General features: G+C 45.5%; 1 protein-coding gene across 1 annotated transcript; it reads right to left on the bottom strand.

The window, feature by feature from the left end:
- Positions 1-246: 246 nt before the first annotated feature.
- JHY (junctional cadherin complex regulator) lies at positions 247-15,493 on the bottom strand. Its single transcript, XM_038161517.1, has 8 exons — positions 15,295-15,493; positions 13,699-14,107; positions 11,135-11,618; positions 4,949-5,517; positions 3,933-4,191; positions 2,121-2,201; positions 1,396-1,518; positions 247-660 (listed from the first exon to the last, which is right to left on the bottom strand). Exons 2-8 carry the CDS (start codon positions 14,073-14,075, stop codon positions 463-465), a joined length of 2,091 nt encoding a protein of 696 aa, XP_038017445.1. The 5' UTR covers positions 14,076-14,107; positions 15,295-15,493; the 3' UTR covers positions 247-462.
- Between the last annotated feature and the right edge of the window lie 992 nt (positions 15,494-16,485).

Genomic DNA, 16,485 nt, shown 5'->3' with positions numbered 1-16,485 from the left:
TCTGGCCAAAAGTCTCTTCTGCACTTCAGAATGAGAAATATTGCTGGTGTTAAGATCATCAGATGAAACAGAATTTTATTTTTAATGTGTTGTAGATATATCTGTCTGTTTATATGTTTAAAAATGATCCAGATGTGACAAGCCAAGAGCTGATTGGTCTGAAAAATGCAACTGTCAGATCATTTATTTCAAAGGAAAAGAACAGAGGACTAAATTTCCAATAAAATATTTTCTAATAAAAGAACTGAGCACTATATTTAAAATGCTATAAATGCAAATGGTTCCATTTAATAAACGAAATAGGTACAAGTAGAACAATTAGAACCAATTCTAACATTCAAAAATAATTAAACTTAAACCAGTTTAAATTTCAGCAGACTGGGAAATGAAGATGCGACGGTCACAGCTGAAAATAAACCAGTTCAGGCATTTTTGCCTCGATCCCTGAGATTTCCCAAATACCTATAAGATGTGAAGGGCTTCAAAAGCAGCCACAACTTCCTTCTCCTTCTCGTGCCTGCTCCACAAAGATTCCAGGGATGGGATTTTGGGTAACCTGGGTTCAGCTGCAGCCTGGGGCAGAGGCTCCTTCAGCTCCTGCTCCGATTGCCTCGCTATGAAAGTCTTTGGTCTTGGAATCTTCTTGGCATATTCCAGAGCCTAAAAGCAGGAAAACTGGGGGAACTGAGCAAGGGAAAACCTGGGCAAGATTTCCGAAAATATTTGGGTGGGTTGAGTAAGAGATCTCCGAATTCCTGATCTTGTTTCTGACAGAATTCAATCCCAGATTCTTCAGTGGTCACTGCAACATAACCCAGCCCAAGATTTGCTTCCTGGCACCACTGGAAGCCACCTTGGACACTGAGGAAGTGTTTTTATTTTTAAAAAGAAGAGCAACACGAATGTAATAAATTTATAAACATCTTTTCCAGTCTCATGAAGCTCTTGCCCTCAGGCAGGGAGTTTTGCAGGCTATCAGGACAAGCTCAGCTTCTCCTGCATAATGCACTTAACTATCCAAATTAAGAAGCAAAATGATGGCCAGAACATGGAATTGGAGAGGGAATGGAAAGAGTTTTACAGAAGTGCTGGAGCTGGCAGAGCCCTGGTTTACCCTGGGATGGGTTTAGTGCTGTGTGTTGCAGGGATTTGGGAACACCTCACATCTCCAGCAGGAGCTGCATTATCTCCTGCTCCTGGTGAAGTCCCCTAAAAGAATCCAAACCCCTTTTTGCCCCCCAAACAATAAAGTTTTGCCTCTTAGTGGTTTATTTTTGGGAATAAATGCACGGAACTGAGGAACTCTGATATTATTGAATTCACAGCTTTGTCCTGGAGCCTGCAGCTCCCACTTGTGACCCCTCAGAACACCCTGGGCAGGGACTCAGCTCTTACCTTCTGTCTGGACACTGAAGACACCTGGGGCTTTGCAGGCAGCCTCTGAACCACAGTAATATTCTTCATGTTGTATTCCTTAATTTGCCTGGAATATTCCTTCTGCAGCTTTAGCTTTTCTTTCTGAGGAAAGCAGAAAAGGGGCCTGGCATTCAATGGCTGGGGGGGATCCATCAATGAAAACCTTTTCCCACCAATATTCCATTTCCACCTCTGCTGCTGTTCAACCTGGCTTCGCCATTGATCCCTCCTCAGCACACAACAGGAAGCCCTGATAAATGGCACAGCTTTTTTTAGTTGCTTTTCCCTTTTAAGAGCTTTTCCCTGGACTGAATAGAGGATGGAGCTCAGCAGAAATGTGGCAGGTCCATCTTTATTCTGTCCTGACCAATCTGTCTCCATTTCACCAGAGTGCAGCCAGGTATTTTCTCGTGTTTACACAACTTTTGCTTCCACTTGGAACATTTGGTGGATCTTTACTCTGGGAATGACAACTCAGCCACTTGAGTGTGTCATTTCCTGATGTGCAATTAGCCCTGATTAATTCCTATTTCTGGACTTTAAAAAGGAGAGGGTTAAAATTATCTCCAGGACGGCTGCCTTTGCTTTTATTTGAACTTTCCTCTAGCATCTCCAGCTAGCCAAGGATATAAAATCCCACATAATTGTAAATTAGGATTTCTCTGCCACTCTCCCCGGCCCAAATCCACTTGGGGTTTACTCACTTTCTCTTTGATTGTTTCGTAGTCAGGTCCAAGGCCTCCAAGCTTCATACTGAGATTGAAGTAGAATTTGGAGCTACCCAGCTGAAAACCAAACAGCAAACAGATTTTCCTTGACATGATTTCACAGAGAGAAGAATTCAAGGAAGTCTTGTAGTGGAAACCTCAGGATTTCATTTGAAATCTCAGTCCCACCCCTGGCAGTTCTCATTTTAAGTAAGCGACCAACAGAACTGAGTTATTGGCAAAAGTCAAATGACACAGAATTTCCTTTGGATCCAGGGGGAAATTGACAATTATCCCAATCACAAAGCGATATTTTCTCAGTCAAAAATGACCTTCTGTGAGTTTGTGAAACAGCTTAAAGCCGCTCATTTGACTGAGATTAGAATGAGACTCCAAAGAAAATTTTTGTAAGAGAAGCAGATAAAATTACCTGACTTTGGTGGCAGAAATCAGACAAATGATGTTAGTGAGAATAACCTTTCCTTGCTCTGAAAGCTGCCCTGGAAAGTTGCCCACAGACAGCTGAAAAATCCATGTTTAGCTGCACAGCAAAGGCTTTACAAGTGCACAGTGATGGCAGGAGTGGTGGGTGATGCCATCCAACGCTTCACGACATCACACAAAGACTCCAATGCCTCCATGATATTTTTATTTTCTTTCAAGGCCACATTTTAGAAGGGAATTATGCTTTAAAAACTTGTCAGTGAAGCTTGTTATGATCATCTCTGTGGTAATTTCAACCACAAAGTAAGGCAGGAAGACCAATTTCTATCTGCAAATAAAATGGGCATTTCTTCAAAACACAGGTTCAGGTTAAACTCAACCGCAGGGAAGTTAATTCCATGCACGGAATTTCCTATTTGAGGTTTCTTTGTGTCAGCTGTCCCTGTTCTTACACGCTGTAACTCACTCGTTTTTAATCTGAGCTTCAGTGAGGAGTTAATTTTGCCGTGTCCCACAAAATCTGGGGTTCCTCACTTCTGCGACGAGCATGAGGGCATTTGCTCATTAGGAAAAGCTGGATTTTGCTGGGAGCACAGCCAGTCTGAGTCTTTGTGCATTCCTCCCGTGTGAAGCGTGAGAAAAGTGCTGCAAGCACGGGACAAGAAACAATGGCTTGAGCAGAGAGGGAAGCAGATCTGCCCTTCAGCCACCATCATAATCCTAATTCTTCTTAGAGGCACTCAGGCAGCAACACCCCAACTGCAGGAAATCATTATTCCAGCTTAGTTTGTCTGCCCTGAGACCCGGAGCAAACTTCTCAAACATTTAATTTGTCATGGGCAGCCTTCTGCAGCTGAGCTAAGCGGTGACACCGGGAGACAGAAATCCAGGTTTTAATCAGGACCATCAGCAGGTTTGGGATGAAGTTGACGCTGTTAGCTTTACAAATCCTCCAGATTTGGGGTTGGAATCCCTTGGAAAGCAGGAGATTTGAGCTGGACAAGAAAGGAGCATGAGCGGGATAATGGATGGCTCAGATCTGAGGCTGCCTGCTGCTCCTCACAAACAGCCTGACCCCAAATAATTTCATGTGTGGATAAACGACAGGACAAACACTGCTCTGTGTGTCCCTGCAGCTGAACCAGACTGATCCAAGTGGATCCCTTTGCTCTAAAATGATTTCAGGGTCTATTTCTACCTTTGTTCCATGACTTTTAACGCTCTGCTGTGCGTCCATGTGCTTTTACAACAATGAAATGTTTCTCAGTCCCTATTTATAGTCTAAAAAAAAATTGGATTATTAAGAAAAAACATTAGAGGGGGAATAGAAATATTAATCCACCCAACCCACATCTATTTCCTCACCTTCTTGCTGCCTTTGGGCTGGTTTTGCTTTTCCCTTTGCAGGAGAGACCCTTCTGAGCTGCTTCGTCTCATTTTCCTTGGATTTCCTTCAGCTTTCCCTGAATCTCCCTGTGAGCCCCTCCGCTCCTGGGGCAGGGCAGGTGGGAACAAACCCCACAGCCACGTGCCAGCAAAAGCGTCCTCGAAATCAGAAATTCTTGGCCGATGCTGCTCCTTCTTTTCTGTGAAATGGGAGATCCTACAAGCAGCTGTTGGGGAGCTGTGAACAAAGCACGGAAAAGGCCTTCAAAAATGAGGGGGAAAGAGTAAAAATCTGAATTTGCACACAGCAGGGAGCTCAGCGAACAAACCTGAGCATGGAATAAGGGAGCGGGGAGATGGGAAGGCGAGGATTTCACAATAAATGACTTTGCTTGCACCCAAGTGTATGGGAAATAAATGGACAAAAACACAAACGGGGAAACTTCAGCCTGATGCAAAGGTAATTAAAGCAAGTGAAAGGCTTTGGATCAGGCCTGCTGAGTGCTGATAGAATCATTGTTTATGTGAAATAAAACCTTTGGTTTTTTTTTAAATCAAGACAAGTGAAATTCTACATAATTGAGGCTTTTCCTGCTCTCTCCTTTAGGGACAGAGCTGACCCTGGAGATCCACCCTGCAAAGCCAATTTTGCTACAAACTCTGAATTTATGCACAATGCCCTTTCCTATCTATATTTTAAACTTTCCCACCCAGCCTCCTAAAGGGAAACTTCTGATTGTGGAAATTTCCATACCTGGAGGACAGAGCTGTCCTTTCCCAACGCCATATTTAAAACTCAACAGCTCAAATGAATCCTCAATGAGTGATAAATTATAATGCCACGTTTGTAGCAAAATAAACTTAATAAACTTAAAGTCCAAATAAGCTTTGGACTTTGAAGCATTTTCTTGCCCATTTGTTTCTTTTCTGGGCACCACGGGGTTACGATAATATTATTTTATCAGTTAAATCCTCCCCACAAACTGATCTGATACCTGTTGTCCTCATGAATGTGATTTTTGAAATCCGCAAGCGGTGCTTGATCCTTCACCTCCCCTTCTTGAAAAATGGCATTAAAATCAGCTGAAATATTCCCCAATTCTGGCTGTGTCTGGCCACTGCTGCTGCTATTCCTGGCAAAATGCTGCCCAGGGATGGCACTGGCTGGGAATCCATGTGGAATTCCAGCTGGAGAGCCGTGCTGGGATTCCTTGTCCTCCTTCCTGGGATATTCGGGATTTAAAACCTCTGGTGGGTAAAAATTCTGGAATATTGGGAGAAAATGATAATTAGGCGTGGTAAGGACTGAATTTGGGCAATTATTTAAGCCACTCTGGGGTTTTCCTGCTGGGCCAAGAGAAGAACTTGGGTGCAGGGCTGAGCTGGGATCCTGCCCCACTGCAGGGGGAGCAGCCTGGAATGCTTTTGGGATTTGCTGGTGGATCGAAGGCTCTGCTGCTGCTGCTGCTCCTGGGGGTTCCTGGCCATTCCTCCGTGGGAGAGCTCTGCCCCTGAGAGGCTGCCCGGACTCTGCTTCGTGTCTCTGCAAGGACTCGTGCTGCTCCTGAAACGAGCCACCAACAGCCGGGTGAGTTTCACGGGGGGGATTTGAGACATTCCCGTCCAAGTTCCACCACCCACACCAAAACCCCTCCGTGCTGCCTGGATCTAACCCCGCTCATGGTGGGTTCAACCCAAAATTCAAACTTAAAGGAACCCTCAGGCCAGAGCAGGGGCAGAGATGTCAGCCAGGTGCTGCTCCATGAATCATTCCGCGTCTAAACGCTGCTTGATGGCCTGAGACAATTTTTGCAGCGTTGGACTATAAAATCAGGTCCTTGCAGATCAAACCAGGCGTGGTAAATGTGGATTTCATCTGCAGGAGGGGCAAAAATGGTGCCACAGGTCTAACCCTGTGGATAGTGACAGCTCTCTGTCAACCACCTGGGAAAAATGCTCCAAAAATCAAAGCAGTTCTTGCTTTTTCTGCGCCGAATTTCAGGGGAAAATGGTTTTGTGCACACTGAGGCTGGCCCATGGTAGGACAGCCTGATGCCAATCATATAAATAAACTAAAATAAAATAATTTAAAATCAGAATATATAAAATGATATTATACTCTATAAATTATAAAATTATAATAAATGATAAAATATTGTATTATAATAATTATAAAAAGAATTCTAAATAACACAATTTTATAATATATGCATTATAAAATTATTATAAATGATAAAGTATTATATTGTAGAAATTATGAAATAATTATAAATGACATTAAAATCTTAAATAAATTATAAAATTATAATAGAGTATAAAATATGATATTTTAGAAATGATAAAATAATTATAAATGACATTAAAATATTATATAGATTATAAAATAATTATAAATGATAAAATATTATATTATAATAATTATTAAAAGAATTCTAAATAACACAAACAATTTTATAATATATGCATTTTATAATATATGAGAAATAATCTTCAAATCTTGGGGAAATAAGGAGAAATAATCTTCAAATCTTGGGGAAATAAGGAGAAATAATCTGTGGCCTATTAAAATGAAAATGCTGGATTTTGGCGCAATGGAAAGGATGGCAGGGAGAGAAACGGTTCAAGGAGAAAATCTTGGGGAAATAATGATAAATAATCTTCAAATCTTGGGGAAATAAGGAGAAATAATCTTCAAATCTTGGGGAAATAAGGAGAAATAATCTTCAAATCTTGGGGAAATAAGGAGAAATAATCTTCAAATCTTGAGGAAATAATGAGAAATAATCTTCAAATCTTGGGGAAATAAGGAGAATTAATCTTCAAATCTTGGGGAAATAATGAGAAATAATCTTCAAATCTTGGGGAAATATTGAGGAATAATCTGTGGCCTATTAAAATGAAAATGCTGGATTTGGGCACGATGGAACGGATGGCAGGGAGAGAAACGGTTAAAGGAGAAAAAGAAGCAAAAGCCAACTGAAGGGAGGGAGGATTCCTTCTACTTTTAAGAGGAATAAAAGAAAGGAAAATTGTGCAGCACAGAAAGTCTCCAGCGCTTGGGCTCCTCCATTTCCATGGAGGAAATGCACCTAATAACAGCAAGCCAGGCAGAAACCAGCCCTGGCCAGGCAATCACACAGCCCGGCCCCAGCGAGAGAGGCTCGCAGGAAAAGCTGGCAGAACACAATAATGGGGCTGAAAAGCACGGGGGGAGCTGCAGGAATCGAGTCTGGAATACAGAGCCTGGCAAAACAAGCTCACAAACAGCGACAGCTCCGCACAACCACGGCCGCAAATTTATTTGGAACAAGTTTTTTGAGTTTGTGCGGTTATCACTGCACAAAGATGAGTGATCCCCTGGTAAATACAGCAAGAATTAATGTTTTTTGTGAAATAATATTTTTAAACCGCAGGAAATCCATTTATTAGTTTCTTTTTTTGTCCCAAACCATCCTGCAGAGTGTTTTAGTGGGAGTGTGTTGGGCAGTGTGACTGTGACAGCAATCTCTGCTCCACCCTAGAGTGGTCCCACAGGAGAAGTGGCAGCAGGAAGATATTTATGACATTTATGACCAAGAGAATTATCAACTGGAAATCATCAGTGGGAAAAAAAAATGTGGGAAACTGAGCCTCTCACTTTGGGGGTGAGACATTAGGGCAGAAAGAGAAGGTGGGCAGGGTTTATTGCTGAATTTATGGGTGATCTCGTGGCTCCAAATTCGACGTAAATCCCTGGAAAAAGTCACAAGAAAATTAAAAAATACCACGGAGGTTTTCCTGAGCTGTGGACAGACACAGCTTTGCAGTGAATAAGATGTTTTTGGTGGAACCAACTGACTCAGTGCATTGATGGAGTGCTGGGCAGGTAAAACATACTTCTACATTATCTCTTTGAAAGAGGAACAGGACACAACCTCTGCCAGCATTTTTTTTCTTTTTTTTTTCTTTTTTTTCCTTTTTTTTTTGTGAACCATTCTATTAATACCAATCAAATTGAGAAAATGATCAAATGAAATTGCATTTTGAGAATCATAAGCTGTGTAATGCCTATTCTGTTAAATTGAGGCCCATAATTGCTTCTCCACTGAAAAGATACAACAAAGGCAGCAATCATGGCATGTCATTATCCCAGACTGGCAAACCAGCCTTTGCAGGGAGGACTTCAAAGCCTTGTGGTTCTCGAATTGCATTTGGCTGCTATTGTTGAAGCACAGGCAATCTTGATTAGGTGTTTACACCGAGGAAGGCTCAGTGCACAGAGAGTCTGAGTGCCTTGCTCTAGAGCCATTAAAAAATTGTACATTATGTTCCTGGCTTTGAAGTAAGGGGCTCGGAGGTAGGAAAGCAACTCGGATTGAGCACAGCTGAGCTAGATTGGGCCGCTGCTTCTCCTTCTGCCTCGCTCTCTGGCTCTCAAAGAAACCCATCGTGGGGTTCTTTAGGAATCAGGCAGCACCGGGAAGAACTTGCTGCTGTATAAAATGCTATATGAATGAGTAAATGTGCAGATCAGCACGGGGTTATGGCGTGTTTCGGGAAATCCGTAATCTGTAAATGTAAATCTCGCACAGCGAGGCTGGGAGTATTTTAACTCAGCTGTGCACAGAGTCCTGCCCTCAAAGCAAACGCCATTCATTACCACAGCCCCAGCAGTGAGCGGATCAATAAATTCAGCTTCAACCCCCTGCGAAGCTCAGAACAATCAGTTTGGGGAAGCACAGCTTGACTGCTGACACGGGGCTCATCTGTTTCTTCACGTGCTTGGTGGTTTTGCACTTTTGGATAGAGTTTTCCAGGTGGGGTGGCCCAAGTTGGCTCCTGCACCACCACGATGCTCCCCTCAGGACCTTTTTCACCCCTTCCGACCAGACTGAGCCATTCTGGTTAGGAATCAGTAAATGAACTGCCAATTAACAGTAAATTAATCAGTCACTGCTGCCTGTCCCGCAGCAGATCCAGTGGGGCTGCCAGCAGGTGGTGATGATGCCACTCATGGAATCACAGAATTATGGAATGCTCAGGTGGAAGGGACCCTAAAGGCCATCTTGTCCCACCCCTGCTATGGGCAGGGACACCTTCCACCATCCCAGGTTGCTCCAAGCCCTGGCCTGGAACACTTCCAGGCATGGGAAGTCCACAACTTCCCTGTAACTTGTCAAGGTCAGGAACACACTTTCCTACACCCCCTCTGCCTGCTGTGTCACCTCTCTGCTGTCCCCAGGGCCACTTCAGCAAGATAATCTTGTCTCATAACCCTGATTTTAACTGATTCCTTTGCCCATTCCATATTTTTGAAGACAAAAATGCACAATGAAGTGCATGAAGTCTGCACAATGAAGTCCTGATCCCTGCCTCCAACACTTAGACAGGAAAGATTTCCAGAATTCCCTGAACAGCAAACATAATCAGATCAACATAGCTCTAATTAGCATCCATCCATACTCATTATTTTTACCATCATCCAAATTAGTACTGAAAAAAAAAAAAAACCAAGTGCTCTTAATAGCTCTACTAGAAAAAAAATCCTGTCCATCATTCCTGCCACTGGAATGAAGTCAGAAAATTCCCTCTAATGTTGTGTCAACTCTTCATTAGCCTTGGCAGAGGTGTCACTTGAAGCACAACGTCCCTGGAGCTTTCCAAGGCAAGAATTTTCTGTGTGGAGTGATTCAGTGACCCCCCTTCCCATGATGCAGAATAAGGAGCAAGGAAAAGCAAGGAACTCGTTTCTAATGGTTCATTAGGAACTGTAATTACATTTCCTCTCGAACCTTGCCACAAGTTGGCTGAGACTGGGCACAGTCAGAGCTGCCAGACACAAGTGCTGGTGTCCAGCAGCAGATCTGGTCTGGGATCCTGACAGGCTCGGGCCAGCAGCCCATGGAAAGCTCATGGAGCTGGAGGCCAAGCACAGCCCAGGGGAAACTGAAATAGGGGTCTCCTTGAGCCAGGTCTCACAAGCTCCTGGAGATCTATTCCACACCCAAGGCAGCTCAGCTGCCTTAGAAGGCATAAAACCAGCAGGATGGCTTCTGTGGTGGAGCTGGAAACAAAAAGGTTTCAATAAAAGGCAAAATAACAAAACTCTTTACAGAGAAAACCCGAGCCAGGTGCAAGAGGCTCCTGCTCGTGGTGAAACACCCCACAAAAGCCATCAGTTCCTTTGTTCCCTTCTTTTCCTGGTGAATTGCTCAGGCAGGACTTTTGCCTCCTGTCCAACTGGCCATCCTTAAGTGTGAGGCGAAGTCCCTCAGGTCCTGTGAGGTGTCTTTTTACCTAATTGAGGAGAGGAACTTCTGGGATTTTTTCCTTTTTAAGGGGACAAAGGATAGTTTGGTCACTCCGTCAACAGGGGAAACACATCCCTATAGGAAACCAGGGAGCTGCTGCAGGGCTGGAGCCCCCTGAGCCAGGTTGGGACACCTGGAGAGGAGAAGCTCCAGGGAGAGCTCAGAGCCCTGCCAGGGCCTGAAGGGGCTCCAGGAGAGCTGGAGAGGGACTGGGGACAAGGGATGGAGGGACAGGACACAGGGAATGGCTCCCACTGCCAGAGGGCAGGGATGGGTGGGAGATTGGGAATGAGGAATTGTTCCCTGGCAGGGTGGGGAGGCCCTGGCACAGCTGGGGCTGCCCCTGGATCCCTGGCAGTGCCCAAGGCCAGGCTGGACACTGGGGCTGGGAGCACCTGGGGCAGTGGAAGTGTCCCTGCCATGGCAGGATGGGCTTTGAAGTTCCTTCTGACCAACTTTGCATTTGCTCCACTGAGAAAAATCTGGAATAAGGCAGAGAGAATCATCATCAAACTCATGTTGATAACATTAACATGGTGACATGGTGACATTACCAAACTCAGGCTGGCCAAGCAGAAAAAATGAGAGGCAGCATAAAAAGAGCCAGTGATGAGGAGCCAGAATTTCCTCAGCATCAAGATGAAAAGCAGTGTGAGATCTGTGACACGTCCCTGGCCAGGAGCAGGCAGCTGGAACGTGGCCACCACTGGGCTTGGGAGCAGCTGGAGATTTGTGATTATCCCACAAAGGGTGGGCAGGATTCTCCCTGGAAATCCAAAGCTGTCACTCACTGCACGATGCATTTCAAACCTGCTTCTCTCTGCAAAGCTGAGAGCTCCACACCAGACAGACCTAATCTATAGAAATCAGGGAATTTCTACATTTACCCACCTGCCCTTGAAGAACTTGCTGCTTTTTATTGTGCAGCTCAAGATAGGAATTCATCCTCTCTGACTGTAACCCCAAAGTCCGCTTATTTTTTCTCACAAAGTTTTTTTTTGCTCTTTGGGGTGGATCCTGTTGATTCTGAGGAGGAAAAGCGTGGCCAGGATTATTTTTGGAATGAAAACCATCCGCAGGTTCCTCCCTTTTGGCTTGTGGCTCAACAGGTTTGTTGCTGGCCACATCTCCTCCATGAAAGCTGAATAATTCTGGACCGAACTCTGGGGGTGAATCCTGGGTCTTTGCCTCCTGTTGGTTATTTTCTGAGGAGCCATCGGAATGGAGATAAAATGAATCCAGTGAAAAGTCCCCACTGCTTCCTCCAAAAATTTGGGATGCCTTCTCTGCCTCAAAAAAATCTGCTCCCTTTTTTGCCCTCTTCCAATGAGGATTGTACCTCAGGCTGGAATATTTGTCCACAGGCAGTTTTTTCCTAATTAAAAAAAAAACAAAACACCAAATTATTTCTGAATAAATTGTGTCAATTCTGTATTATTTCAGTGTGCAAACAGATGTCCTGCTGTGGCCAAATGAGTTCTTGCAGTGCATTCAGGACGGGACTGGGATCAGAAGAGTTTTATCAAAGATTTTTTGGTAGGAAATTTAGGCAGGACTTCCTTTTTAATTTCCATCATCAGTGAATGATAAATTGGTCTAATTCCACTCAGAGCACAGTGGAATATAATCATTATCCTAAATTTGGCATAGAAATTTTTTGATCCTAGCAGAATCAGCTAAAAGGTGAAATGATAAATTGCATTGTTCTGTTGTCTCCTTAAAAATGATATAGTCTACCAAAGACAATTTGTGTTGTTCCTTCTTCAAAGGCTCTGCTGAGCGAAATAAAAGTGAAATCCTGGTCAAATCAGTTTTCAAGTGTCCTTTTGAGACTGTCCAAACAAGAGCAGCTTCCAGCTCTGTGTTCTTATTTTCTCTCCTCATTCCTGTGAAACGTGGTGATGCTTTGATTTAAAAACTCCTTCTAGAAAAGATTTTCAATCGCTTTTTATTAAAAAAATGCAGTGATTAGATAAGAGTAGTAAAACATAAATGAAAAATCTGTGTGTTTGACAATTTTTTAACAAGTGGCCAAATTACTGCTCTGAGTTACATTTGTCACAAAGCAAAGCCAGATGCTCCGCTTAAAAAAACCCCAATTGATCCAATTTCTGCTTTAAGATCTGCTCCAGTGGGAGGAAAAGCAACTGCAGGAGTCAAATCCATCCAAACAGGCTTCCAGGAGAGGTGCAGGCAGTGGCAGGAGGAAGGAATGGGGCAGAAAAAAGCTTTTCACACCATTTTTTCTTCCCTGGACCTGCAGTACAGCCCTGGTTTCTGGGTGGCTCTGCCAGAGGACATTCACAGGCACTGAAACCTGGTTGATTCTTCATCTCCTGTTCCAGAAATCTGCTGGATTCCCCAACCTGCGGCCTTTTTAATGATATTTAAAAACAAATAAATCATTTCTTCACCCTTTCTCAACGAGCTACGTGCCTCTGCCTGTATTTCAAGTGGGTCCTAATGACAAAATAATCTGTTTGTCTTTGCTTTCCAGGTGAGCACGGCTGCCATGGTCTCCTGGAGCTGATTTCCACCAGGGAAAACATCCTCATTCCCAGCTGGCAGGGGCTGCAGGTAAACAGCACGAGGTGAGGCTGCTCTGAAGTGAGTACAGAAATATGTGAGCTAATTGCAATGATTGAAATGGCAGAGGATAATGCTGAAGAGTCCCTTTGTGCTGAAATGTGTGCACAGAACCCAACCGCGGGACTCGGCCCGGGTCACCGCACGGGGACAAAATGAGTGTGAAGAGCTCCTTCATCCCTAATCATCCCCAGACAAAAAGGGCACCTTTTATTCCCGCCCCAGCTCCGTGGGGAGGTTGGAGGGACCCTGTGCTCCTCAACAAAAGTGTGGTGAGCAGACAACAGCTGCAGCATTTCCTCTTCAAATTCCGAGGTTGGTAATGGATGTAGAGAGGGGGTTTCATATGGATGTGCTGTGATATTTGCTCTGCTTAATGGACTGCACTGGAGTACTTACTGGGCTGAGTTCAAACAAAATAAAATCAAATTTCCATCTAATGAAGAGCCTCACATTCAGCGCAGTATTCAGTCCAAAAAAATTACTAAAAATTAGAGCATGTTTCTAGTACAATTAACATCATTTGCACTCACAATAAAATATTCAATAACTGGCCATTTTGCTTGTTGAGGAGGTGAATAAAAGCATGCTATTAATCATTTAGCCTTCATTTGTTTGTCATTTTATTTTAAGTAGACTATTAAATTGAAACTGCACGTTGTTATTACTTGGGGTTTAATGTAATCCCTTTAAACTCAAGAATAATTCCCAATTTATCCAGGGTTAAACCTTCCATGCATATGACAGGATATTCAATTTTATTTTATGCACCCAGTTAATGCTTTCTGAAGGATGTTTAAATGTGGCCTTGAGGAACGTCAGCTTAAAAGTGGCAGAATTATTCCACTCCACCAAAGTTTTGGCCTTACCTTCCACTGCCATGAATCTTTGGTTCTCTTTTCTTTCTTGTGTCGTGCTCAGCTCCTTTCTCTTCAGAACTCATCTCCTCCAAGCTGTCCTCATCCAAGCTGTCATCCTCCAGGATGTCACCTGCCTCCTGCCCTCCCAGCTCCTGGTTCTGCAGGATCCTCTGCTGGAGCTCCAGCTGGCGCTGCCTCTCCTTTTCCAGGCTCTCCCAGTCGGAATCCTGGGAATCCTCAGCACTGGAGGCAGAGCTCCTTTCCCTTTCCCAGCTGGCAGGTTGGAAGACGGGTGGCACGAGGATTTTTGGAGGGACGTGGATGTTGTTGCTGGCGTAAGTGTGGGGGGAAGAGACTGAAATGTATTTCATGTTTGGAGGATTCATCCCCTCTTTCGCTCCGATGGTTCACACCAGCCCTGCGTTTGGAGAACACATAAAACATTTTATTACTATTTCAAAGCTGCATTTTGTTTGGAGAACACATAAAACATTTTATTACTATTTCAAAGCTGCATTTTGTTTGGAGAACACGTAGAACATTTTATTACTATTTAAAAGCTGCATTTGGCTGCTACCATTGGCTTAGGCTCAGAATTTGACCTTCTGTTGTTCAAACAATTCTCTATTCTCATCTGATTTTCCTTTATTCCCACTGATTTTCCTTAAAGCAACAATGTCAAGATCCCTACATATCAAATACAGGATTCACTGCTATGAAATCTCCACTATTGGTGGTAATGAATAATGCAAAAACAGCCTGTGACAAAGAAAATGAAACCGAGGCAAAGCATCTGTTATCTGTTAACTTTCAGAGTTAAAATGAATTTTGTTTGTTCTCTCCATACAACTTTAGAGCCTCTGGCCATGTAAAACCAGCAGAAGGTGTGCCAGGGAGCACAGGGAGAACTGGAGCTCTGCCTAAACCAGGATGAGAGCTCCTTTACACTCAGCTGAAGTGCTCAGAAGCCGTTTGCACTGCCAGACATCCCCCAGGCGAGGTGGGAAGGAGGAAAAGGAGTTCAGAGCTGGGCTGTTCTGTGCAGGGATGTTCTGTTCTGTGCTGGGCTGTTCAGAGCTGCGCTGTGCTGGGATGTTCAGTGCTGTGCTGGGCTGTTCAGTGTTCTGATGTTCAGTGCTGGGCTCTTCTGTGCTGGGCTGTTCAATGCTGGGCTGTTCTGTGCTGGAATGTTTTGTGCTGGAATGTTCTGGGCTGTTCTGTTCTGTGCTGGGCTGTTCTATTCAGTGCTGTTCTGTTCAGTGCTGACCTGTTCTGGGCTGTTCTGAGCTGTTCTGTGTTCTGATGTTCTGTTCTGTGTTCTGATGTGCTGTTTTGTTCTGTTCTGTGTTCTGATGTTCTGTGCTGTTCTGTTCTGTGTTCTGATGTTCTGTTCTGTGTTCTGATGTTCTGTGCTGAGCTGTTCTGTGTTCTGATGTTCTGTTCTGTGTTCTGATGTGCTGTTCTGTTCTGTGCTGTTCTGTTCTGTGTTCTGATGTTCTGTGCTCAGACGTGCACCAGTGCCAGCACACCTGGCACCAGCACGGTCACAGACGCACAGGCAGTGTCACCTCAGCACCTGGGGATAAAGAATTTCGGATATTTTACCCTGCTGGTCACGCCTGAGTTCACCCTGCAGGCAGCCTGCAGACACCTGGACTGTCCCCTGTGTCCCTTGCTCCCATCAGTGACCACGGCAGCCCTGGGAGCAGGGCCTGGGATGGGCAGGGAAGGGGGAACCTGCTGGCCTGGAGCAGGACCTCAGTCCCCAGAGGAAAGCCACTGTGTCCCTGAGGCCTCCCCTGTCCCCAGCTCCCTGTCCCTGCCTCCTCTCAGCCCCAGTCCCTCTCCTGAGTCCCTTCTTCCATGTCCCTCACCCAGTCCTAAGTCCCCTGTCCCCAGTGTCCTCACCCTGTGCCCCAATCCCACATTCCCTGTCCCCTCACCCGGTCCCCTGTCCTCACTCCCTGTCCCTGTCCCTGATCTCCTGTCCTGGTCCCCTGTCCCCTCTCCCACTGTCCCCATCTCTCATGTCCCCTGTCCACTGTCCCAGTTCCCTGTCCCGGTCCCTGTCCCTGTTTCCTCTCCCCATCCCTGTTCACGCTCCCGTGTCCTCTGTCCCAGTCCCCTTCATCCTGGTTCCCTCTTCCATGTCCCCTTACCTGGTCTGCTGTCCCTGATCCTGTCCCCCTGTCCCCTCATCACTGTCCCCTCTCCCAGTCCCCCATCCCCTGGTGCCCTGTCCTGTGTCCCTCTCACCCTCTCCTGTGTCCCTGTCCCATGTCCTTGTCCCCCTCTCCCGTGTCCCTGTCCTGTGTCCCTGTCCCACGTCCGTGTGCCTCTCATCGCCATTCCCGTGTCCCTGTCCTGTGTGCCTCTCCAGTGTCCCTGTCCCTCTCACTGCTGTTCCTGGCCCATTCCCGTGTCCCTGTCCCATGTCCGTGTCCCTCTCACCGCCGTTCCCGTGTCTGTGTCCGTGTCCCGTGTCCCTGTCCCGTGTCCCTCTCACCGCCGTTCCCGTGTCCCGTGTCCCGTGTCCATGTCCTGTGTCCCTGTCCGTGTCCGTGTCCCGTGTCCCTCTCACCGCCGTTCCCGTGTCCGTGTCCCTGTCCCGTGTCCCTGTCCCGTGTCCGTGTCCGTGTCACTGTCCCGTGTCCCGTGTCCCGTGTCCCGTGTCCCTGTCCCGTGTCCCTCTCACCGCCGTTCCCGTGTCTCTGTCCCGTGTCCGTGTCCCGTTCCCGTGTCCGTGTCCCTGTCCGTGTCCCGTGTCCGTGTCCCTGTCCGTGTCCCTGTCCCGGC

The sequence above is a fragment of the Motacilla alba genome, chromosome 24 (genome assembly GCF_015832195.1).
Source record: "Motacilla alba alba isolate MOTALB_02 chromosome 24, Motacilla_alba_V1.0_pri, whole genome shotgun sequence".
Lineage (NCBI taxonomy): Eukaryota > Metazoa > Chordata > Aves > Passeriformes > Motacillidae > Motacilla > Motacilla alba.
The sequence above is the reverse complement of the archived record's forward strand: the minus strand, read 5'-3'. Positions and strand labels throughout refer to the sequence as shown.

What these genes read in the sequence shown, in the direction of transcription:
- JHY (XM_038161517.1), bottom strand. Translation starts at nt 14,075, where the DNA reads ATGAATCCTCCAAACATGAAATACATTTCAGTCTCTTCCCCCCACACT. An exon ending in AAGATTCATGGCAGTGGAAG is followed by an intron (nt 11,619 to 13,698) that starts GTAAGGCCAAAA and finishes TTTTTTAATTAG; the next exon opens with GAAAAAACTGCCTGTGGACA. An exon ending in CACATTCATGAGGACAACAG is followed by an intron (nt 4,192 to 4,948) that starts GTATCAGATCAG and finishes CTTTGTTCACAG; the next exon opens with CTCCCCAACAGCTGCTTGTA.